This window comes from Scyliorhinus torazame, chromosome 11, assembly GCF_047496885.1.
Source record: "Scyliorhinus torazame isolate Kashiwa2021f chromosome 11, sScyTor2.1, whole genome shotgun sequence".
NCBI classification, from domain to species: Eukaryota; Metazoa; Chordata; class Chondrichthyes; order Carcharhiniformes; family Scyliorhinidae; genus Scyliorhinus; species Scyliorhinus torazame.
The window spans coordinates 185,207,756-185,227,866 of NC_092717.1; the positions used below are offsets into that span (position 1 = coordinate 185,207,756).

At 51.2% G+C, this 20,111-nt stretch overlaps 1 protein-coding gene across 1 annotated transcript in view; it reads right to left on the reverse strand.

Moving 5' to 3' along the window:
- Nucleotides 1-20,111, reverse strand: part of kif9 (kinesin family member 9) — a 215,714-nt gene that overhangs the window by 159,506 nt on the left and 36,097 nt on the right. The window contains exon 5 of the mRNA XM_072468147.1: nucleotides 10,784-11,008. Within this exon, the coding sequence (XP_072324248.1) occupies nucleotides 10,784-11,008 (225 nt within the window). The remainder of the gene's footprint in view (nucleotides 1-10,783; nucleotides 11,009-20,111) is intronic.

The following is a 20,111-nucleotide window of genomic DNA, read 5'->3' on the forward strand; positions in this document are numbered from 1 at the left end:
ACACAGGCGGGTGGCTGTCCACCGTTACCGGCTGGCCCAGCGGGCACGGGACAGACTGATAGCCGCCCGCTTCACTGACTAGATGGGCGTGGGAATCGGGTAGTATGGTCACAGACCGCAAACCATGGCAACAGCTGACCACCCACACCCCTCACCCATCCACCCACCCAGCACCCTCACCCCCCTCCCCAACCCCACCCACCCCACCCGCATGCACACCACCCCCCCCCCATTGCCGATCCACCTGCGGCACAACGGGCCGGGCTCACACAGTTGCGGGTGGACGCGTGTCTATTGCAGGCCATGGAGGAAGATGACAACCCGCCCTGCGGTGAACTCCTGGCTCCACATCGTTGGACTATGTCTGACCCATGGCCACAGTACCACCATCCACCCGGACCATCCCTGCATGCGGCTGTGACACTGCAGTGCACGGTCCCGTCCTCTGCCCGGGGGGATGTTGATGGCGGCCCAAGGGGAAGGGGGCAGACTCACCTGGGGCTGAGGTAAGACCACCCCTCACACACACACTTGCGCTCAACGTACATGACACCCCCGCACGCTTTGGACAGAGCACAAAGGCAGCTTCTGTAGGTGTAACATTGACTTTAATAACCAAACGAGTTCATGCACGTGCTCTCGCCCCTAAAACTCATCTGTGCCCTGCACCCGTGCCAACTTACTCAGTGTCTAATTGTTTGGCCTTACGGGCGCTTTGACTACATCTACGTGGTTCCCCAGATGGTACAGCAGAACTGGAGGTGGACTCCTGTGATTCCTGTCCTCTGACACTGGATCCCTTTGGCGGCCGTTTCCTGGGGCGTCCTGGCCTAGATGGGCCAGGCTGCGGCCCGGGCGACTGGGATGGCGAGCTGCCAGCCTGTCCTGCCCGTTGCCCACCCGATGCACCTGGGACGGAAGGGGGGGGGGGGGGGGGGGGGGGAGTCCGAGGTGTCGCGGTGTTCCGGGACCTCCCCTACAGGGGGAGCCGGGGCGGACCACACCACCTCCTCCTCCCTCGGGGTGCCCGATGGCCCCCAGGCCTCTACATGGGTGGGGGATGCGAACGGACTGGCCATCCGACGCCCCCCCGACATCTGGCGCTGCCAGTCCTGGAGGCCCGTGCTGGTAGCGACAGGGGTCTGCAGGTTTGCAGCCATGGAGCCCAGGGGGTTGGCAAACCCTGTCTGTGACAGTGCGACGCCGGCTCGCACATGGCCACTGGCGCCGATGCCCTCAGCGATGGCCTGCTGAGATTGGGCCACGGCCTGCAGAGACTGGGCCATGGCCTGCAGAGACTGGGCTATGGCCTGCTGAGACTGGGCTATGGTGTTGAGCGCCTCTGCCATCTGGCGCTGGCACTGGCTCATGGCCTCCTGTGAGAGGGCAGCCATGTCCTGGGCCACAGACACCGCCTGCACGGAAAGCCCCATGCCTCGCAAACCGTTCCCCATGTCTGACACCGTCGCACCCATTGCCTCCACCGCGGACGCCACCCGTGCGGTGTCGGCCTGGGTGGCACGCATGACCGGCACCACTTCCAGCTCCTGCAGCCGCCGCAAGCCGCCCGTCACCCTCTTCGCTCGTCTCCGGGTCGGTGGTTGCATCGGATCTATGTGTGGGTGTGGAAACTCCAGGAACCCGGGATCCATCTGGGCGGCAGATGTTCGCTTGGGCTGGGCTGCCCTCCGACCGCCCGGCCCCTCTGCTGCTCCTACCTCCACCTGCTGTACCGGGACGGCTGTGTTGTGCGCACCAGTGAGTGTACCAGACGCCTCATCACTAAAGTGCCCAACCGAGGTGAGTGTTTCTGCGATGGTGGAGGGTGTTGGTGACAGCAGTGGCGTTGTGTCGTGCTCTTTGTCCCACTCTGAGTCCATGGCACTTTGGGGTGGGGGTTCGTCTCCACCCATCCACTCTGAGTCACTGTCCGGTATTTCGTCTTCCTGGGTAGTGCTGTCCCGGGTAGGGGTGTCCTGGGCAGTGCTGTCCCGGGTAGTGGTGTCCTGGGTAGTGGTGTCCTGGGTAGTGGTGTCCTGGCTTGGATGTGACGGGGGCCTGTGGCTGCCCCCCTCGTCGCTGGGTGGTCGCTCCCGCAAGTGACGGGGGTGTCGTCTCCCTGTTGCTCCAGGTCTCTCCGTCTCCCATGGTGTGCGAGGGGCATCCTGCGGGCGTCGCATGCTGGAGGGTCCGGGTCTCTCTGTCTCCCGTGGCCTCCGAGGGGCATCCTGCGGGCGTCGCATGCTGGAGGGTCCGGGTCTCTGTCTCCCGTGGCCTCCGAGGGGCATCCTGCGGGCGTCGCATGCTGGAGGGTCCGGGTCTCTCTGTCTCCCGTGGCCTCCGAGGGGCATCCTGCGGGCGGTCTGCATCTGCGGGGATGGGTGCCTGGACGTTTGGTCCTGCGATACACAATGAAGCATGCATGGTTAGACACGCAGGCAGTGATCAGGTGATATGGGGAGGGGGGATATGGAGGAGGGGGGATATGGGGACGGGCTGTCGGTGGCTCACTTGCTAGTACGCCCCCGACCTCTGCATCAGCAACCTCCCGGTCCTCAGGTCCGCCAGCCAGTTCCAGGGCCCTTTCCTCGTGTTCGGTCAGTGGCCTCTCATCAGCGGGGCCTCCTCCAGTCCTCACATGCTCCCTATTGTTGTGTGCGCGCTTCTCCTGTTGGGGGGGGGGGGGGGGTGGCAGGGGTAAAAGGCAACACTGTTAGGCAGGTATATCAATGCACGCCATCGGTTGCGCGTGCATTGCAGAGGTTAAGGTTAGGGCTGGATTCACTTGGGGATATGGGGGATATGGGGGAGGGCGGATATGGGGGAGGGGGGGATATGGGAGAGGCTCACCCTGCCTGCTCTGACGAGGTCGTTCACCTTCTTGTGGCACTGGGTGCCTGTCCGTGGTGTCAGGTCCACAGCGGTGACGGCCTCTGCCACCTCCCTCCACAGACGCCGGCTGTGGCGTGGGGCAACTCTGCGGCCGTGCCCGGGATACAGGGCGTCCCTCCTCTGCTCCACTGCGTCCAGGAGCGCCTCCACATACCGTGACTCGAACCTCGGGGCTGAGCGGCGGCCAGCCATCCAGTCGGGTGTTCCGGTCGGGTGTTCCGGTCGGGTGGGGCGGCCTTATGAGCCGTCACGCCGTGCGGCGCGTATGACGCTGCACGGCGTGAACCACGTGCGCAAGCGCGGATCCCGTTACGTCGCTGCTAGCCCATTTCGGTCCGGAGACTTTTGACCCATTTTTCCGGCGTGACGCATGTCGGATTTTGCGCCGTTAACGGAGAATTTCGCCCATCAACTCCGGATTAAATGAGTCCGACTGGAATACTCCATTCTACCACTAGATGGTGGAGGCCTACTTGGCTTCAGGCTTGACCTGTGGAAATTTCTTTCAGCATCTCCCTGTAAACCTCTGGCTGGAAGCAAAGGAACAAAGCCATTGTCTCACTTTCTTCTGTCAGTTTTAGAAATTGTTATGATCCTTCACCAGACCTCCAGGTTTTTGGTACAAACACGTCAGGGACCAATAATGGTTTTGTTTAAAGTTGATGAAGTTTGAGATTCAAGACACTAGCGAAGAGAAGCCTCAAGATGCCACAGGTTTTGAACATATAGAAATAAACTTGCCCGTACAAAGTCAAAAAGCAATTTATAATATCTATCTTATACTTTAACATTCAAGGTGAATGTGAAGCACATGTGAATTAACAGGCAAACTGTGGTCCACGACAGCACGCCGTCCGATAAATAGCAATTGCAACCAAGACGGATCTCATGGATATCTCAGGAACCAAACAAGATGTCGGTAAACACTGTGGATTGAACCAGTCTTGTTGAAACCCGGTCTCCTTTTCTCCCTCATGGGACTCCAAAGTTTTCACTTCCAAAGATCAAGCCTCTGAATTTCCTCAAAGCCGCTTCAACTCGGACTGTTTCAATTACTCCATACCTCCCAGGGATTCAATCTCATTTTCTGAGACACTGTTCTTCTGGATTTCTAAGTCTGCACTCCAATCTCTACTTAATGGTGCAGTTCTGGCACTTCAGTAGCTGGCCAGCTTTCCTGGGCTGGCAGTGCCCCTAAATTTCACCAAACTCCAATCTCCCCATCCACTGCAAGCTATAAATGGCTCCCAGGACTTCTTTTGAGCCCTAGCCCGTTCCAGCAGGGAGCACGTGACCTTTTGCAACCTAGATCTGGTCCTGTGTAATGAGACAGGATTGATTAATAATCTCATAGTTAGGGATCCTCTCAGAAGGAGCAATCATAATATGGTGGAATTTAAAATACAGATGGAGGGTGAGAAGGTAAAATCAAACACCAGTGTTTTGTGCTTAAACAAAAGAGATTACAATGGGATGAGAGAAGACCTAGCTAAGGTAGACTGGGAGCAAAGACTTTATGGTGAAACAGTTGAGGAACAGTGGAGAACCTTCCAAGCGATTTTTCACAGTGCTCAGCAAAGGTTTATACAAACAAAAAGGAAGGACGGTAGAAAGAGGGAAAATCGACAGTGGATATCTAAGGAAATAAGGGAGAGTATCAAATTGAAGGAAAAAGCATACAAAATGGCAAATATTAGTGGGAGACCAGAGGACTGGGAAATCTTTAGGGGGCAAAAGAAAGCTACTAAAAAAGCTATAAAGAAGAGTAAGATAGATTATGAAAGTAAACTTGCTCAGAATATAAAAACAGACAGTAAAAGTTTCTACAAATATATAAAACAAAAAAGAGTGGCTAAGTTAAATATTGGTCCTTTAGAGGATGAGAAGGGAGATTTAATAATGGGAGATGAGGAAATGGCTGAGGAACTGAACAGTGTTTTTGGGTCGGTCTTCACAGTGGAAGACACAAATAAAATGCCAGTGACTGATGGAAATGAGGCTATGACAGCTGAGCATCTTGAGATGATTGTTATCACTAAGGAAGTAGTGATGGGCAAGCTAATGGGATTAAAGGTAGACAAGTCTCCTGGCTGTGATGGAATGCATCCCAGAGTGCTAAAAGAGATGGCTGGGGAAATTGCAAATGCACTAGTGATAATTTACCAAAATTCACTAGACTCTGGGGTGGTCCTGGCGGATTGGAAATTAGCAAACATGACACCACTGTTTAAAAAAGGAGGTAGGCAGAAAGCGGGTAATTATAGGCCAGTTAGCTTAACTTCAGTAGTAGGGAAGATGCTGGAATCTATCATCAAGGAAGAAATAGCGAGGCATCTGGATAGAAATTGTCCCATTGGGCAGATGCAGCATGGGTTCATAAAGGGCAGGTCGTGCCTAACTAATTTAGTGGAATTTTTTGAGGGCATTACCAGTGCGGTAGATAACAGGGAGCCAATGGATGTGGTATATCTGGATTTGCAGAAAGCTTTTGACAAGGTGCCACACAAAAGATTGCTGCATAAGATAAAGATGCATGGCATTAAGGGTAAAGTAGTAGCATGGATAGAGGACTGGTTAATTAATAGAAAGCAAAGAGTGGGGATTAATGGGTGTTTCTCTGGTTGGCAATCAATAGCTAGTGGTGTCCCTCAGGGATCAGTGTTGGGCCCACAATTGTTCACAATTTATATAGATGATTTGGAGTTGGGGACCAAGTGCAATGTGTCCAAGTTTGCAGACGACACGAAGATGAGTGGTAAAGCAAAAAGTGCAGAGGATACCGGAAGTCTGCAGAGGGATTTGGATAGGTTAAATGAATGGGCTAGGGTCTGGCAGATGGAATACAATGTTGACAAAAAGGAGGTTATCCATTTTGGTAGGAATAATAGCAAAAGGGATTATTATTTAAATGATAAAATATTAAAACATGCCGCTGTGCAGAGAGACCTGGGTGTGCTGGTGCATGAGTCGCAAAAAGTTGGTTTACAGGTCCAACAGGTGATTAAGAAGGTAAATGGAATTTTGTCCTTCATTGCTAGAGGGATGGAGTTTAAGACTAGGGAGGTCATGCTGCAATTGTATAAGGTGTTAGTGAGGCCACACCTGGAGTATTGTGCTCAGTTTTGGTCTCCTTACCTGAGAAAGGACGTACTGGCGCTGGAGGGTGTGCAGAGGAGATTCACTAGGTTAATCCCAAAGCTGAAGGGTTGGATTACGAGGAGAGGTTGAATAGACTGGGACTGTACTCGTTGGAATTTAGAAGGGTGCGGGGGGGGTTCTTATAGAAACGTATAAAATTATGAAGGGAATAGATAGGATAGATGCGGGCAGGTTGTTTCCACTGGCGGGTGAAAGCAGAACTAGGGGGCATAGCCTCAAAATAAGGGGAAGTAGATTTAGGACTGAGCTTAGGAGGAACTTCTTCACCCAAAGGGTTGTGAATCTATGGAATTCCTTGCCCAGTGAAGCAGTTGAGGCTCCTTCATTAAATGTTTTTAAGATAAAGATAGATAGTTTTTTGAAGAATAAAGGGATTAAGGGTTATGGTGTTTGGGCCGGAAAGTGGAGCTGAGTCCAAAAAAAATCAGCCATGATCTCATTGAATGGCGGAGCAGGCTTGCGGGGCCAGATGGCCTACTCCTGCTCCTAGTTCTTATGTTCTTATTCCTATGTTAAGTCAATATGGCCCCAACCTTCCAAGTTGCTTTAGTTGCATTTATCCCATTTTCTACATTAAATTTTAATCTTCCCAAGTGAAGTGGCTGCCAAAAGTCTCACCCTCTGACGTCTGCCAGTCTCATTGCCCACTGCAGAATCATAGAGATGTATAACACACAAGGAGATCATAGTGCTCTTTGAAGAACAATCCAATTTCTTCCACGTTCCCACATTTCCTCCACCACCCTGAAAATCTTTCCTTTCCAGGTATATATCCAATTCCCTTTTAAAAAGTCACTTGATAGTACAGAGGTTGAATATTGATGAAAACGCAAAGGGGTGCTGATTGATAATAATCAGAGTCATCTTACCAACCAATCAACACCCCTCTTCTCTTGTACCAGAAATTGTTGCAATTGTTTGAATTTTGCATTCTTGTGTTTGTCCTGATGAGTGCAAGATGAAAAACTTTGGCGACATCTCTTATCAATATTCCCTTTTAAAAGTTAATTTGAATATTCTTCCAGAAACTTTCAGCCAGGGCATTCCAATTTGTTGAATTAAAAATTTCTCCTAACTTCCCACTCCTTTTCATCCTTTATTTTATATCTGTCGGGTGGATACCATCCCACCTACTAACAGAACCAACTCCTCTCAATTTACTCTTATCAAAGTGTAGTCACTTTTGTTTGGAGGCAATGGAGCCAGCCTGACGGCACAGCAAGACTTCATGAACAACAATGAGGTGAATGTCTACTTAAACCTGTGCTTGGTGGTGTTGTTGAAGGGAGACATGGGGCTGGATGCTTTGCAGACCTGCGGCGAAATCGCGTTTGACACGGAGGCGGAGAATCCACTTTCACGCCAAAATCAGGCCCAGCCCCAGTCCGGCGATTCTCCAGGACCTGAGAATTGGCGTATTCGCGGAGTACTTCGCATGGCTGGGGGGCCCATTGCTAGAGGCCTACCCAGCGATCCTCCACTCCCAACCGGCCGAGTACTTGATGGCATGGTTCTAACCACCTATTGCTGTTTGGGAAGCTCACGTGGCGGCTGCGGACTCAGACCGCCGCTGCCCTGGTGAGGGGGCAAGGGGATTAGGCACTGGGGGGGGGGGGGGACCTTACGGGCGGCTGGGGGACAGATCGGATCGTCCAGGCGCGTGGCCGATCTGGGGGGCCTATATTCTGCAGCTGCCTCCGCGGTCTGAGTCCGCCATGGCGCTCGGCGCGGCCGCTGGAGGCCGCCGCCCTCCGCATGCGTCGACTCGAAACCAGAAGTGCGCAGGCCCGTATCCGCAGCTAAAGTTGCGTGAATCACTCTGGGTCCCTGCTAGCCCCCTGATGGTGAGTGAATTAGCTGATCTTTTTTATTGGAAACTCGGGAGTGAAATGCCAGCGTGGGACATGGTCCCATTTTGGGAGAATCCAGCCCCATGCTGTCTAGCACACTAGGAGAACTCCTCCGCTCTTTTGTAATTCGTGACATAGGCTATTTTCATTCACCTGAATAGGCAGAGCATCAAATTACCATTTAATCTGAAGAACAGCACCTCCAAAAATGTAGCACTCTCCATCAGCCTCTGTTCACATCGACTCACTGAGTGGGAAGGCCATCTCCAATCACGGGTGAGATTCTCTGCCAGTGTGATTCTCCATTTTTCTGGCCCCCGGGTTTCCCGACGGCATGTGCCCTACAATGGGAAACCCCATTGACTGGCCGACGTAACGGAGAATCCCGCCGGCAGGTCGGGGCAGAAATGTGGTGGGGCAGAGAATCCAGCTGCACATCTTTGTAGCCTTCACCATCCATTCTCCACTCCTTCGAACACCATTTCCTTCATGGCACATGCCCGGGAGAATTTACTCCTAATTCATTTACACCGGCGTGGGAATGGTGGCATTTGCAAAACGGCCACTGTTTCCATGTTTTGATGGGGGGTAGCAGGCAGGCAGCATAGAGCACACGGCTCTAGCTGTCGATACGCCCCTGAGAATTGCCGGGTCCGTGGCTGCGCATGCGCGCGCCGGTGGCCTGCAGCGGCTGCTTGCGGACCCAGCCCGCGAAATAGTGCCCCCCCTTTGGCTGGCTCGCACACCCAGGACCTCCCCCCCCCCCCCCACCCCCCCACCCTGGCGTAGGCGACCAGGGTATCCAGCCCTATAGCTCTTCATTCATGAAAATAAACCCAGTTGGATTATCCGTTCCTGGCACTAAGTGTTGACACCGGGGCAGGATTAGTGGAGTTCTACGACAGCAAATCTGGGGCTGTACCTGGACCAATTCACCAACCATTCACCACATGGATCACAATCAATTCCAATGGAAAATGGTGTCGGATTCACCGGGGTTGGATTGGCACTTGAAAGGCTGACAAATTGCAGCCGCATATTAGCACTCCACTCCCCACACACACACATCCCAGTCAACAAGATGGCACTGGTTGTGCTGGAGCGTGCCCATCCCATTGATGGGTCAGCTAGGGCCAGAGGGTATTTGGGGGATGGCCTGTGGGGGGGCACCCATATGACCCATGGCACTAAGTTTGCAGTGGGCAGTCAACTGCATGTGCAGCTGCATGGCTGCGGCAATGGTGTTCCATGCTCGCCCACCACAACCCCACAGCCCATCTTCCGGCCACCCCCTGCTACTCCCCCCGGCCCTGGCAGAAGCCTCCTGGCTAGCGGCACAACTGTCATCACTGTATGGCGATGTTGGACACTTTCCGTACCCCCTCTCTCTTGGTCATGATTTTTGAAAGCACATGTGAACCTTGCCGTCAAGAATCATCATCTCCACACCCGCCCCCCTCCCGCCCACCACTGGAGAATTGTGATTTGACGTGAACCCGGCACACTCTACGATTTCAGAGTCAAAACCGATTCTTCGTCGGCTGACGGAGAATCCCGTCTGCCATCTTCGTTGCCTCAAGTTCAAGGGTTGCAGACATGAATTGATCAATTGCTCCAATAATAGGTTACTTGATGTTATGTTTTCTTAATTTATTTGTTCCAGAATGTAGGCATCACTAGCTAGGCCAGCATTTATTGCCTAACCTTAATTGAACCGCTGCAGTCTAAGTGGTGCAGGTGCACCCACAATGCTTTACAGGGAGTTTCTGGATTTTGACCCAGTGACGGTGAAGGAATAATGAAATAGCTCCAAAAGTTAGAAATAATCGTGCATTAGACTCAAAATGCAGAAGTTTGAATGTATTTCTTCCTGCTCGCCATGTAGCTGATAAATGTGATTCCAGTGCAGTTGTAAATGTGGCAGCATGGGCTATTTATTCTCATTGCAATTCATTCTTATTTTTTAATGAATAATAAAAGTAAATGTAAAGTCTCCATAGTCCCAGATGACCATTGACTAATGGTGACTGGTGGTGATATAAACTGAGGTTAACCATACCTCAGGAGAGGGGCAAGGCTGAGAAAGCAGGGCTTCCACGATTACCTCAGCCGGTATTGAATTGAACCCTTGCTCTACATCACAAACCAGCATCCAGTCAACTGAGTTACACCGGCCCCCAAATCAAAGTGGAGAATGCATGCATCAATCCCACTACCTCTCACAAGTGAAGTGAGCGCTCTACCACTGGAGCTAATTCCTAGGTTGAATGAATATTGTAACAATAGAACACAGATCTGACTGTGACATCAAGTGTGATAAAACCTCATTCTCTTCTGCCAGTTATATTATGATGAGTTCCTTTGGGTAAGATGTTAAACCAAGGTCCCATCTGTTGGTTCCAATCTGTGTTATTGTTCTCTTGACATTCTTTCAAGAACAGCAGGAAGTTCTCCTGGTGCCCCAGTAAATACTGAACAAATGCCACCAAACACAGATTAACTGTTCGAAAACACAAGCATAATACAAATATGACAGAACAGAAAATGCTGGATGTGCACAGCAATTCATGGAAGCATTTATGAAACAGAGTTAACCTTCCAGGTTGATAACCTTTCATGAAAATACATCACACAGGCAATAAATGCTGACCTTGCCAGATAAAGACTGTGTAATTTTAAAAAGTCCATTCCCCCAATCCTCAACAAATCCTTTTCTCTTGGATTTTAATAAGCATGTGCACCAACTTAAAGGGACTGAATTCTGAGCAGCCAGCTTGGGAACTTGGAGCTTGAGGAGTGGTTGCGGCTGTTTACACGGAACATTATCCCCCCCACCCAAATCCTTGATGCCGCTCCCATCTCTCTTGAGCTTTCTCACATACCTCAAACAGATAATTGAGAGCATCTTCTTCATTGCTGACCCGATGGATAGAAAGCCCTCGGATTTGCACGCCATGGCTGTCCTCCACTACTGTCATATGACTATCAGAGCCCAGACTCATAGGCAGGGTGGACAAAAGGTCAAAGAAAGTCTCATTGTAGATCTCCAGATAGGAGACATATATGGTGAGGGCAAGGTCTGCCTGTTCCTCCACCTCTTTAAAAATCTGTGGAAAAGAACAATCAAACTATTAGAAATTCCGGACAGGAGTCCGCACCGAGCTGAACAGGTTGAGTTAAAGGCAAAAGGTTTAATGCAATAGAACAAAAGTACAGAGCAGTTACACTACTAGGGGAGACAGCTCACAGTTCATGGCCTGTCGGTTTTATACAGGATGTAGACGGGAGCGCCTTGCGCCTCAGTGGGGGAGTGTGTATTTCCCCATAATAAATATCAATCCCCCAACCTCATAGGTATCCCATGACCTGCTTAAGGTTTCATTAGTGTCCCATGACCGCTTAATCCCAGCTAATGACATGAACAATTTAAAAGTCAAGGTCCTGCCATTGATATTTTCTCAGGCACAGTGGAGCTGTAGTCACTCCCATACACTCTGAAACTAAAGTATTCCGCTTGTGATCTGAACCGATCTCCATGTCTCTTGTACCTGTACTTCTTCAATCTCTTTAAATATGCCCTGAGGTAACACATGGAAAGGCTAAATCAGATGGTTTATCTGTTGCATTTCGCAGTACTTAAGCTGACAGGTTTGATTGTTTTCATTCAATTTGTTGAAAGAGAGACAAAGCAAGAAAGAAAATGTGCACATTGACATTGCACCTTTTATGACCTCAGGACATTCCAAAAGGCTTCAGATCCAATGAAGTGCTTTTCAAGTGCATTCACTGTTATAATGTAGGTAAACATGACAACAATGTTCATCAAACAGCAATGAAATTCTCACCAAACCTATGTTTTAGTGATTGAAGGATGCATGTTGAGCAGGACACCTGGAGAACAACATTGCTTTTCTTCAAATTGTGACATAGGATCCTTAGCATCCACGCGAGAGACAAGATGACGCCTCCATTTAATGTCTCAATTGAAAGACAGTGGCTCCAATCCTTTTTATTCATTTACAGGGTTTATTCATTTGCTGAACAGTCGCTGGCTGGTCCAGCATTTAATGCCCATCCCTAATCTCCCTTGAGAAGGTAATGGTGAGCTGCCTTCTTGAGCCACTCCACTCCATGTGGTGCAGGTATACCCATTCGACCATTCAGGCCTGCTCCGCCATTCATTATGATCATGACTGATTATCAATGGGTGGCACGGTAACACAGTGTTTAACACTGCTGCTTCACAGCGCCAGGGTCCCAGGTTCGATTCTGCACGTTCTCCTTGTGTCTGCATAGGTTTTCCCCGGGGTCTCCGGTTTCCTCCCACAAGTCCAAAAAGACGAGCTGTTAGGTAATTTGGACATTCTGCATTTTCCCTCTATGTACCTGAACAGGTGCTGGAATGTGGTGACTAGCGGCTTTTCACAGTAACTCATCGCAGTATTAATGTAAGGCTACTTGTGACAATAAAGATTATTTTTATTATGAAGAGCAATACCCTGTTCCAGCCTTTCCCCATATTCCTTGCTCTCTTTATCCTCAAGAAATACATCTAACTCCTTCTGGTTTAGCACAGTAGGCTAAACAGCTGTCATGTAAAGCAGAACAAGGGCCACCAGCACGGTTCAATTCCCGTACCAGCCGGAATGTGTGGACGAGGGTCTTTTCACAGTAACTTCATTTAAAGCCGACTTGTGATAATAAGCGATTTTCATTTCATTTCATTTTTCATTCTTGAAATTAAACAACGTTTTTGCCTCAACTACTTTCTGTGGTAGTGAATGCCACAGATTCACCACTCTCTGGGTGAAGAAATTTCTCCTCCCCTCAGTCCTAAAAGGTTTACCCCTTTTCCTCATCACCCCTAGTTCTGGACTCCCCCACCATCGGGAGTATTCTTTCTAAACCTACCTAGTCTAATCCTGTGATGCACCGTCAATTACTACAAGAATTTCATTTCATAGATGAGAATGGTGGAACAATCGAGACTTTATTGAGCAAGATGTTGTGCCTCCTGTAGCTGGAATCAGAATGGCTGCAGCATCGGAGAGCACACACTTTTATACGCCGCCTGCTGGGCGGAGCCAGCAGGCAGGGATTTACCGTTGTACCCTTAATATATGGGCAGTGGTGTAATACATATAATATGTTACTAGTAGTGACTACCACATTCACCCCCTGTTAAAAAAAGAGTCCGGCGGGGGTGGTGGAAAACATTACAAGTTAAGTCTGTCGGGGCCTTGACCCTCCTCTGCGATCGCCTCAGTCCTGGTGGTGATGTGGGCGCCGACTTGGTCACCTGCGACGTCTTCGTCACCCCTGAGTGGATCCAGTGGGAGGACGGATCCTGCTGGGGTGGGGGCTGCGGTGAGGTTTGCTGGAGGGAGGATGAGTGGTGCAGGGGTGAATGAGGCAATCGGGGGGGGGGGGGGGGGGAGAGACGGGACGGTGTCAGGTCGGGGGTCGTGGGTGGGGATCCAACAGGTGCCAGGTCCCGGAGGTAGATTGTGTCCTGTCGCCCGTCGGGGTGTGCCATGTAGGCGTACTGCGGGTTTGCATGTAAGAGGTGGACCTTTTCGACCAAGGGGTCCGACTTATGGGTCCATACATGCTTCCGGAGGAGGACGGGTCCAGGAACTGTCAGCCATGTGGGGAGCGAGACCCCGGAGGTGGACTTCCAGGAGAGGGGTCTTGTTAGTCACGGTGCACAGGAGTGATCGGATGGAGTGGAGCACGTAGGGGAGGTCCTCCTGCCAGCGGGAGACCGGGAGATTTTTAGACCACAGGGCGAGCAGGACGGCCTTCCTGACCGTCCCGTTCTCCCTCTCCACCTGTCCGTTTCCCCGTGGGTTGTAGCTGGTCGTCCTGCTCGAGGCGATGCCCTTGCTGAGCAGGAACTGACGCAGCTCATCGCTCATGAATGAGGATCCCCGATCACTGTGGATGTAGGTGGGGAAACCGAACAGAGTGAAGATGCTGTGCAGGGCTTTGATTACCATGACAGAAGTCATATCGGGGCATGGGATAGCGAAAGGGAATCGGAGTACTCATCAATCACGTTCAGAAAGTACGCGTTGCGGTCGGTGGAGGGGACTTTGAAGTCCATGCTGAGGCGCTCAAAGGGGCTGGAGGCCTTCACCAGGTGCGCTCGATCTGGCCGGTAGAAGTGCGGCTTGCACTCTGTGCAGACTTGGCAGTCTCTGGTGACGGTCCTGACCTCCTCAATGGAGTAGGGCAGGTTGCGGGGCTTGATAAAATGGAAGAACCCGGTGACCCCCGGGTGGCAGAGGTCATAGTGGAGAGCCCGGAATCGGTCCACTTGTGCGCTGGCACATGTACAGAGGGCTCGTTGAGCTTATCCGGGCGATACAAGATCTCATAATTATAAGTGGAGAGCTCGAGCCTCCACCTCAAGATCTTGTCATTTTTGATCTTGCCCCGCTGTGTATTATTAAACATATAGGCAACCGACCGTTGGTCAGTAAGGAGAGTGAATCTCCTGCCGGCCAGGTAATGCCTCCAATGTCGCACAGCTTCCACAATGGCTTGGGCCTCCTTTTCGACAGAGGAGTGCCGCATTTCAGAGGCATGGAGGGTGCGGGAAAAGAAGACCAGGTGGCCTGTCCGTCTGGTCGAGGGCGGCGGCCAGGACTACGTCTGATGCATCGCTCTCCACCTGAAAGGGGAGGGACTCGTCGACCACGTGCATCGTGGCCTTGGCGATGTCTGCCTTGATGCGGTTGAAGGCGTGGCGGGCCTCAGCCACCAGGGGAGAAACTGTGGACTGAATGAGTGGGCGGGCCTTTCCGCATAATTAGGGAGCCATAGGGCGTATAGGAGAAAAATCCCAGGCATCGTTTCAGGGCCTTGGGGCAGTGGGGGAGAGGGAGTTCCAGGAGGGGGCGCATGCAGTCGAGGTTGGGCCCTAGGACTCCATTTTCCAAAACATAGCCAAGGATGGCTAAGCGGTTGGTGCGGAACACAGATTTCTCCTTATTGTAGGTGAGATTAAGGAGTTTGGCGGTCTGGAGGAATTTTTGGAGGCTTGCGTGGTGGTCCTGCTGATCGTGGCCACAGATGGTGACATTATCTAGGTACGGGAAGGTGGCCCGCAGTCTGTGCCGGTCAACCATTCGGTCCATCTCTCGCTGGAAGACCGAGACCCCATTAGTAACGCCGAAGGGATCCCTAAGGAAGTGATAGAGGCGGCCATCTGCTTCGAACGCAGTGTATTGATGGTCCTCCGGGCAGATGGGGAGCTGGTGGTAGGCGGACCTCAAGTCCACTGTGGAAAAGACTTGATACTGCGCAATCTGATTGACCATGTCAGATATGCGTGGGAGGGTGTACGCATCGAGCTGCGTGCACCGGTTGATGGTCTGGCTGTAGTCAATGACCATCCTGTGCTTCTCCCCAGTCTTCACTACCACCACTTGAACTCTCCAGGGGCTGTTGTTGGCCTCAATGACCCCTTCCCGCAGAAGCCATTGGACCTCCGAAATGATGAAGGTCCTGTCCTGGGCACTGCACCGTCTGCTCCTAGTGGCGACGGCTTTGCAATCCGGGGTGAGGTTCGCAAACAGGGAAGGTAGATCTACCTTAAGGGTCGTGAGGCCCCAGATGGTGAGGGGGGGTAGGGGTCCGTCGAATTTTAAAGTTAGGCTTTGGAGATGGCACTGAAAATCCAGGCCAAGTAACAGGGCAGCGCAGAGGTGGGGAAGGACGTAGAGCCGGACGTTGCTGAACTCTACGCCGTGGACGATGAGGGTCACGATGCAATACCTCCGGATTTCCACAGAATGGGATCCGGCGGCCAGGGAGATTTTCTGGGTGACGGGGTATACTAGGAGGGAGCAGCGCCTTACCGTAGCGGGGTGGATGAAGCTCTCAGTGCTCCCGGAGTCAAAGAAGCAGGTCGTCTCGTGCCCATCGATCTTCACCGCCGTCGTCGTGTTCGCGAGGTTGCGGGGCCGGGACTGCTCCAGGGTGATAGAGACGAGCTGCGGCAGATGCTGGGAGGTCCCGGGCTGGTCAGCAGCTGCGGAGGTAGCGGCAGGCGATAAACGGCCAGACGAGCAGGGGTCCTGAGGTGCCGTCCAAAATGGCGCTGAAGATGGCGGCGCCCACATGGCGCACATGGCGGTTGGCATCAAAGATGGCGGTGCCCATGGGCTGCACGTGGCTTGCGGTGAGGAAGATGGCAGCACCCACGGGCCGCATGTGGCTTGCGAAGGGGAAAATGGCGGCGTCCCTGGGTCGCATGTGGGGGGTGTAGGAACGCCAGGCCTGGAAACAGCAGCGACTGACCGGGCCTGGCAAACAGCAGCGAAGTGTCCTTTCTTCCCACACCCATTGCAGGACATGCTCCGCGCTGGGGAACGCTGCCTGGGGTGTTTGTTTTGCCCGTGAAAATAGCACTTGGGCCCCCCAGAGTTGGCTGGCTGCCGCACGGCCATGATGCCCAAGAGGGTGCCGCGCGGTCGGGGGCGTAGGACTGAACGTTACGGGGGGCCGCTTCTAACGAATTAGCAAGCTGCCTAGTTCCCGCAAGATCGAGCGTACCCCCTTCCAGGAGCCACTGGCGGACGTACGCAGACTTCATGCCTGTGACGTAAGCATCTCTAATTAAAAGTTCTGTGTGCTGGACTGCCGAAACTGCCTGGCATCACAGTTCCTACCTAGGATGTGCAGAGCACGCCAGAAATCGTCCAGAGACTCCCCGGGGAGTTGCTGTCTCGTGGCCAGGAGGTGCCTGGCATATACTTGATTCACTGGTCGAACATAATGTCCCTTCAGGAGCTCCATCGCTTCCGAGTAGGTGGGCGCATCCCGGATGAGGGGAAAAATGTCAGGGCTCACCCGTGAATAGAGGACTTGGAGCTTCTGCGAGTCCGAGGGTTCTTCAGCGGCTGTTCTGAGGTAGCTTTCGAAGCAGGCTAGCCAGTGGTCAAAGGCGGACATAGCGTTGGCTGCTTGAGGGCTCAGCTGCAGGCGATCAGACTTGATGCTGAGATCCATCGTTTAAAAAATCTTACTCAATAAATTGATGCACCGTCAATTACCACAAGACGAGAATGGTGGAACAATCAAGGCTTTATTGAGCAAGATGCTGTGCCACCTGTAGCTGGAACCAGAATTGCTGCAGTATCGGAGAGCACACACATTCATACGCCGCCTGCTGGGCGGAGCCAGCAGGCAGGGTTTACCGTTGTACCCTTTTAAAAAAATAAATGTTTTTATTAAAGCTTTTTCCAACCAACGTTTTTACATAACAAAAATAAATGCGAATTATTGAACAAAACAAGGTGGGTGCTGTCTTAATACAACACAAAATTCACATTATATCCACAATTCCCCCCCCCCCCCACACCTTCTGAAAGTCTAACTAAACCACATCCACCACTTCTCCCTGATCAACTCTGCTAGTTACATCTTCAAAGAATTCTAGTAGATTTGTCAAGCATGATTTCTCTTTTGTAAATCCATGCTGACTTTGTCTGATTACCCCACTGCTTTCCAAATGCTGTGCTATGAAATCCTTAAAAATGGACTCTAGCAACTCCTCTACTATCGATGTTAGGTTCACTGGTGCATAGGGGTGGCGGTGGCATACTGGTATTGTCACTGGATTAGTAATCTTGAGACCCAGGATAATGATCTGGCGACCCGGGTTTGAATCCCACCACGGGAGGAATTAAAAGTCTAATGATGACCGTGAAATCATTGTCGATTGTCGTAAAAACCCATCTGGTTCACTAATGTTCTTTCGGGATAGAAATCTGCCAGCCTTACCTGGTCTGGCCGACATGTGACTCCAGACCCACAGCAATGTGGTTGACTCTTAAATGCCCTCTGAAATGGCCTAGCAAGCTACTCAGTTGTATACAACCGCTGCAAAACACAAAAAGAAATGAAACCGGACCACCAGGCACCGGAAACAACAGCAAACCCAGCCCTGACGACCCTGCAAAGTCCTCTTCACTAACATCTGGGGTCTTGTGCCAAAGTTGGGAGAGCTGTCTCACAGATTAGTGAAGCAACAGCCTGACATAGTCATACTCACAGAATCATACCATAGAATCATTACAGACAATATCCCAGACAGCACTATCACCGTTCCTGGGTAAATCCTGTCTCATCGGCAGGACAGAACAAGCAGAGGAGACGCACAGTGGTATACAGTAAGGAGGGAGTTGCCCTGGGCATCCTCAACATCGACTCTGGACCCAATGAAGTCTCATGGCTTCAGGTTAAACATGGCTAAGGAAACCTCCTGCTGATTGCCACGTACCGGCCACCATCAGCTGATAAATCATTACTTCTCCATGCTGAACACCACTTGGAGGAAGTACTGAGGGTGGCAAGGGCGCTGAATATGCTCTGGGTGAGGGACTTCAATGTCCATCACCTAGAGTGGCTCGGTAGTACAACCACAGACCGAGCTGGCCAGGTCCTAAATGACATAACTGCTAGACTGAGACTGCAGCAGGTGGTGAGGGAACCAACAAGAGGGAAAAACATACTTAGAACATAAGAACATAAGAACTAGGAGCAGGAGTAGGCCATCTTGCCCCTCAAACCTGCTCCACCATTCAATGAGATCATGGCTGATCTTTTGTGGACTCAGCTCCACTTTCCGGCCCGAACACCATAACCCTTAATCCCTTTATTCTTCAAAAAACTATCTATCTTTATCTTAAAAACATTTAATGAAGGAGCCTCTACTGCTTCACTGGGCAAGGAATTCCATAGATTCACAACCCTTTAGGTGAAGAAGTTCCTCCTAAACTCAGTCCTAAATCTACTTCCCCTTATTTTGAGGCTATGCCCCCTAGTTCTGCTTTCACCCGCCAGTGGAAACACCCTGCCCGCATCTATCCTATCTATTCCCTTCATAATCTTATATGTTTCTATAAGATCCCCCCTCATCCTTCTAAATTCCAACGAGTACAGTCCCAGTCTACTCAGCCTCTCCTCGTAATCCAACTCCTTCAGCTCTGGGATTAACCGAGTGAATCTCCTCTGCACACCCTCCAGCGCCAGTACGTCCTTTCTCAGGTAAGGAGACCAAAACTGAGCACAATACTCCAGGTGTGGCCTCACTAACACCTTATACGATTGCAGCATAACCTCCCTAGTCTTAAACTCCATCCCTCTAGCAATGAAGGACAAAATTCCATTTGCCTTCTTAATCACCTGTTGCACCTGTAAACCAACTTTTTGCGACTCATGCACTAGCACACCCAGGTCTCTCTGCACAGCAGCATGTTTTAATATTTTATCATTTAAATAATAATCCCTTTTGCTGTTATTCCTACCAAAATGGATAATCTCACATTTGTCAACATTGTATTCCATCTGCCAGACCCTAGCCCATTCACTTAGCCTATCCAAATCCCTCTGCAGACTTCCATCCTCATCTATCTATACTTGACCTCATCCTCACTAATGTGCCTGCTACAGATGCATCTGCCCATGACTGTATCGGTAGAAGTGAACATTTTGGAGTCAAAGTCCCGTCTTCACATTGAGGATACCCTCCATCGTGTTGTGTGGCACTGCCACCATGCTAAATGGGACAGACTTCGAACAGATCTAGCAACTCAAGACTGGGCATCCACTGTGGGCCATCAGCAGCAGTAGAATTGTATACAACCACAATCTGTAACCTCATGGCCCGTCATATTAACCCACTCTACCATTACCATCAAGCCAGGGGATCAACCCTGGTTTAATGAAGAGTGCAGGAGAGCATGCCAGGAGCAACACCAGGCATACTGAAAATGAGGTGTCAACGTGGTGAAGCTACAACACAGGACTACTTGTGTGCCAAACAACATAAGCAGCAAGTAATAGACAGAGCTAAGCGATTTTACAACCAACGCATCGGATCTAAGCTCTGCAGTCCTGCCACATCCAGCCTTGAATGATGGTGGACTATTAAACAACTCACTGGAGGAGGAGACTCCACAAATATCCCCATCCTCAATGATGGAGGAGCCCAGCACGTATGTGCAAAGGAAAAGGCTGAGGCATTCGCAACAATCTTCAGCCAGAAGTGCCGAGTGGTTGATCCATCTCGGTCTCCTCCGGAGGTCCCCAGTATCACAGATATCTGTCTTCAGCCAATAAGATTCACTCCACATGACATCAAGAAACGGCTGAAGGCACTGGATACTGAAAAAGGCTATGTGTCCTGATAATCTTCCG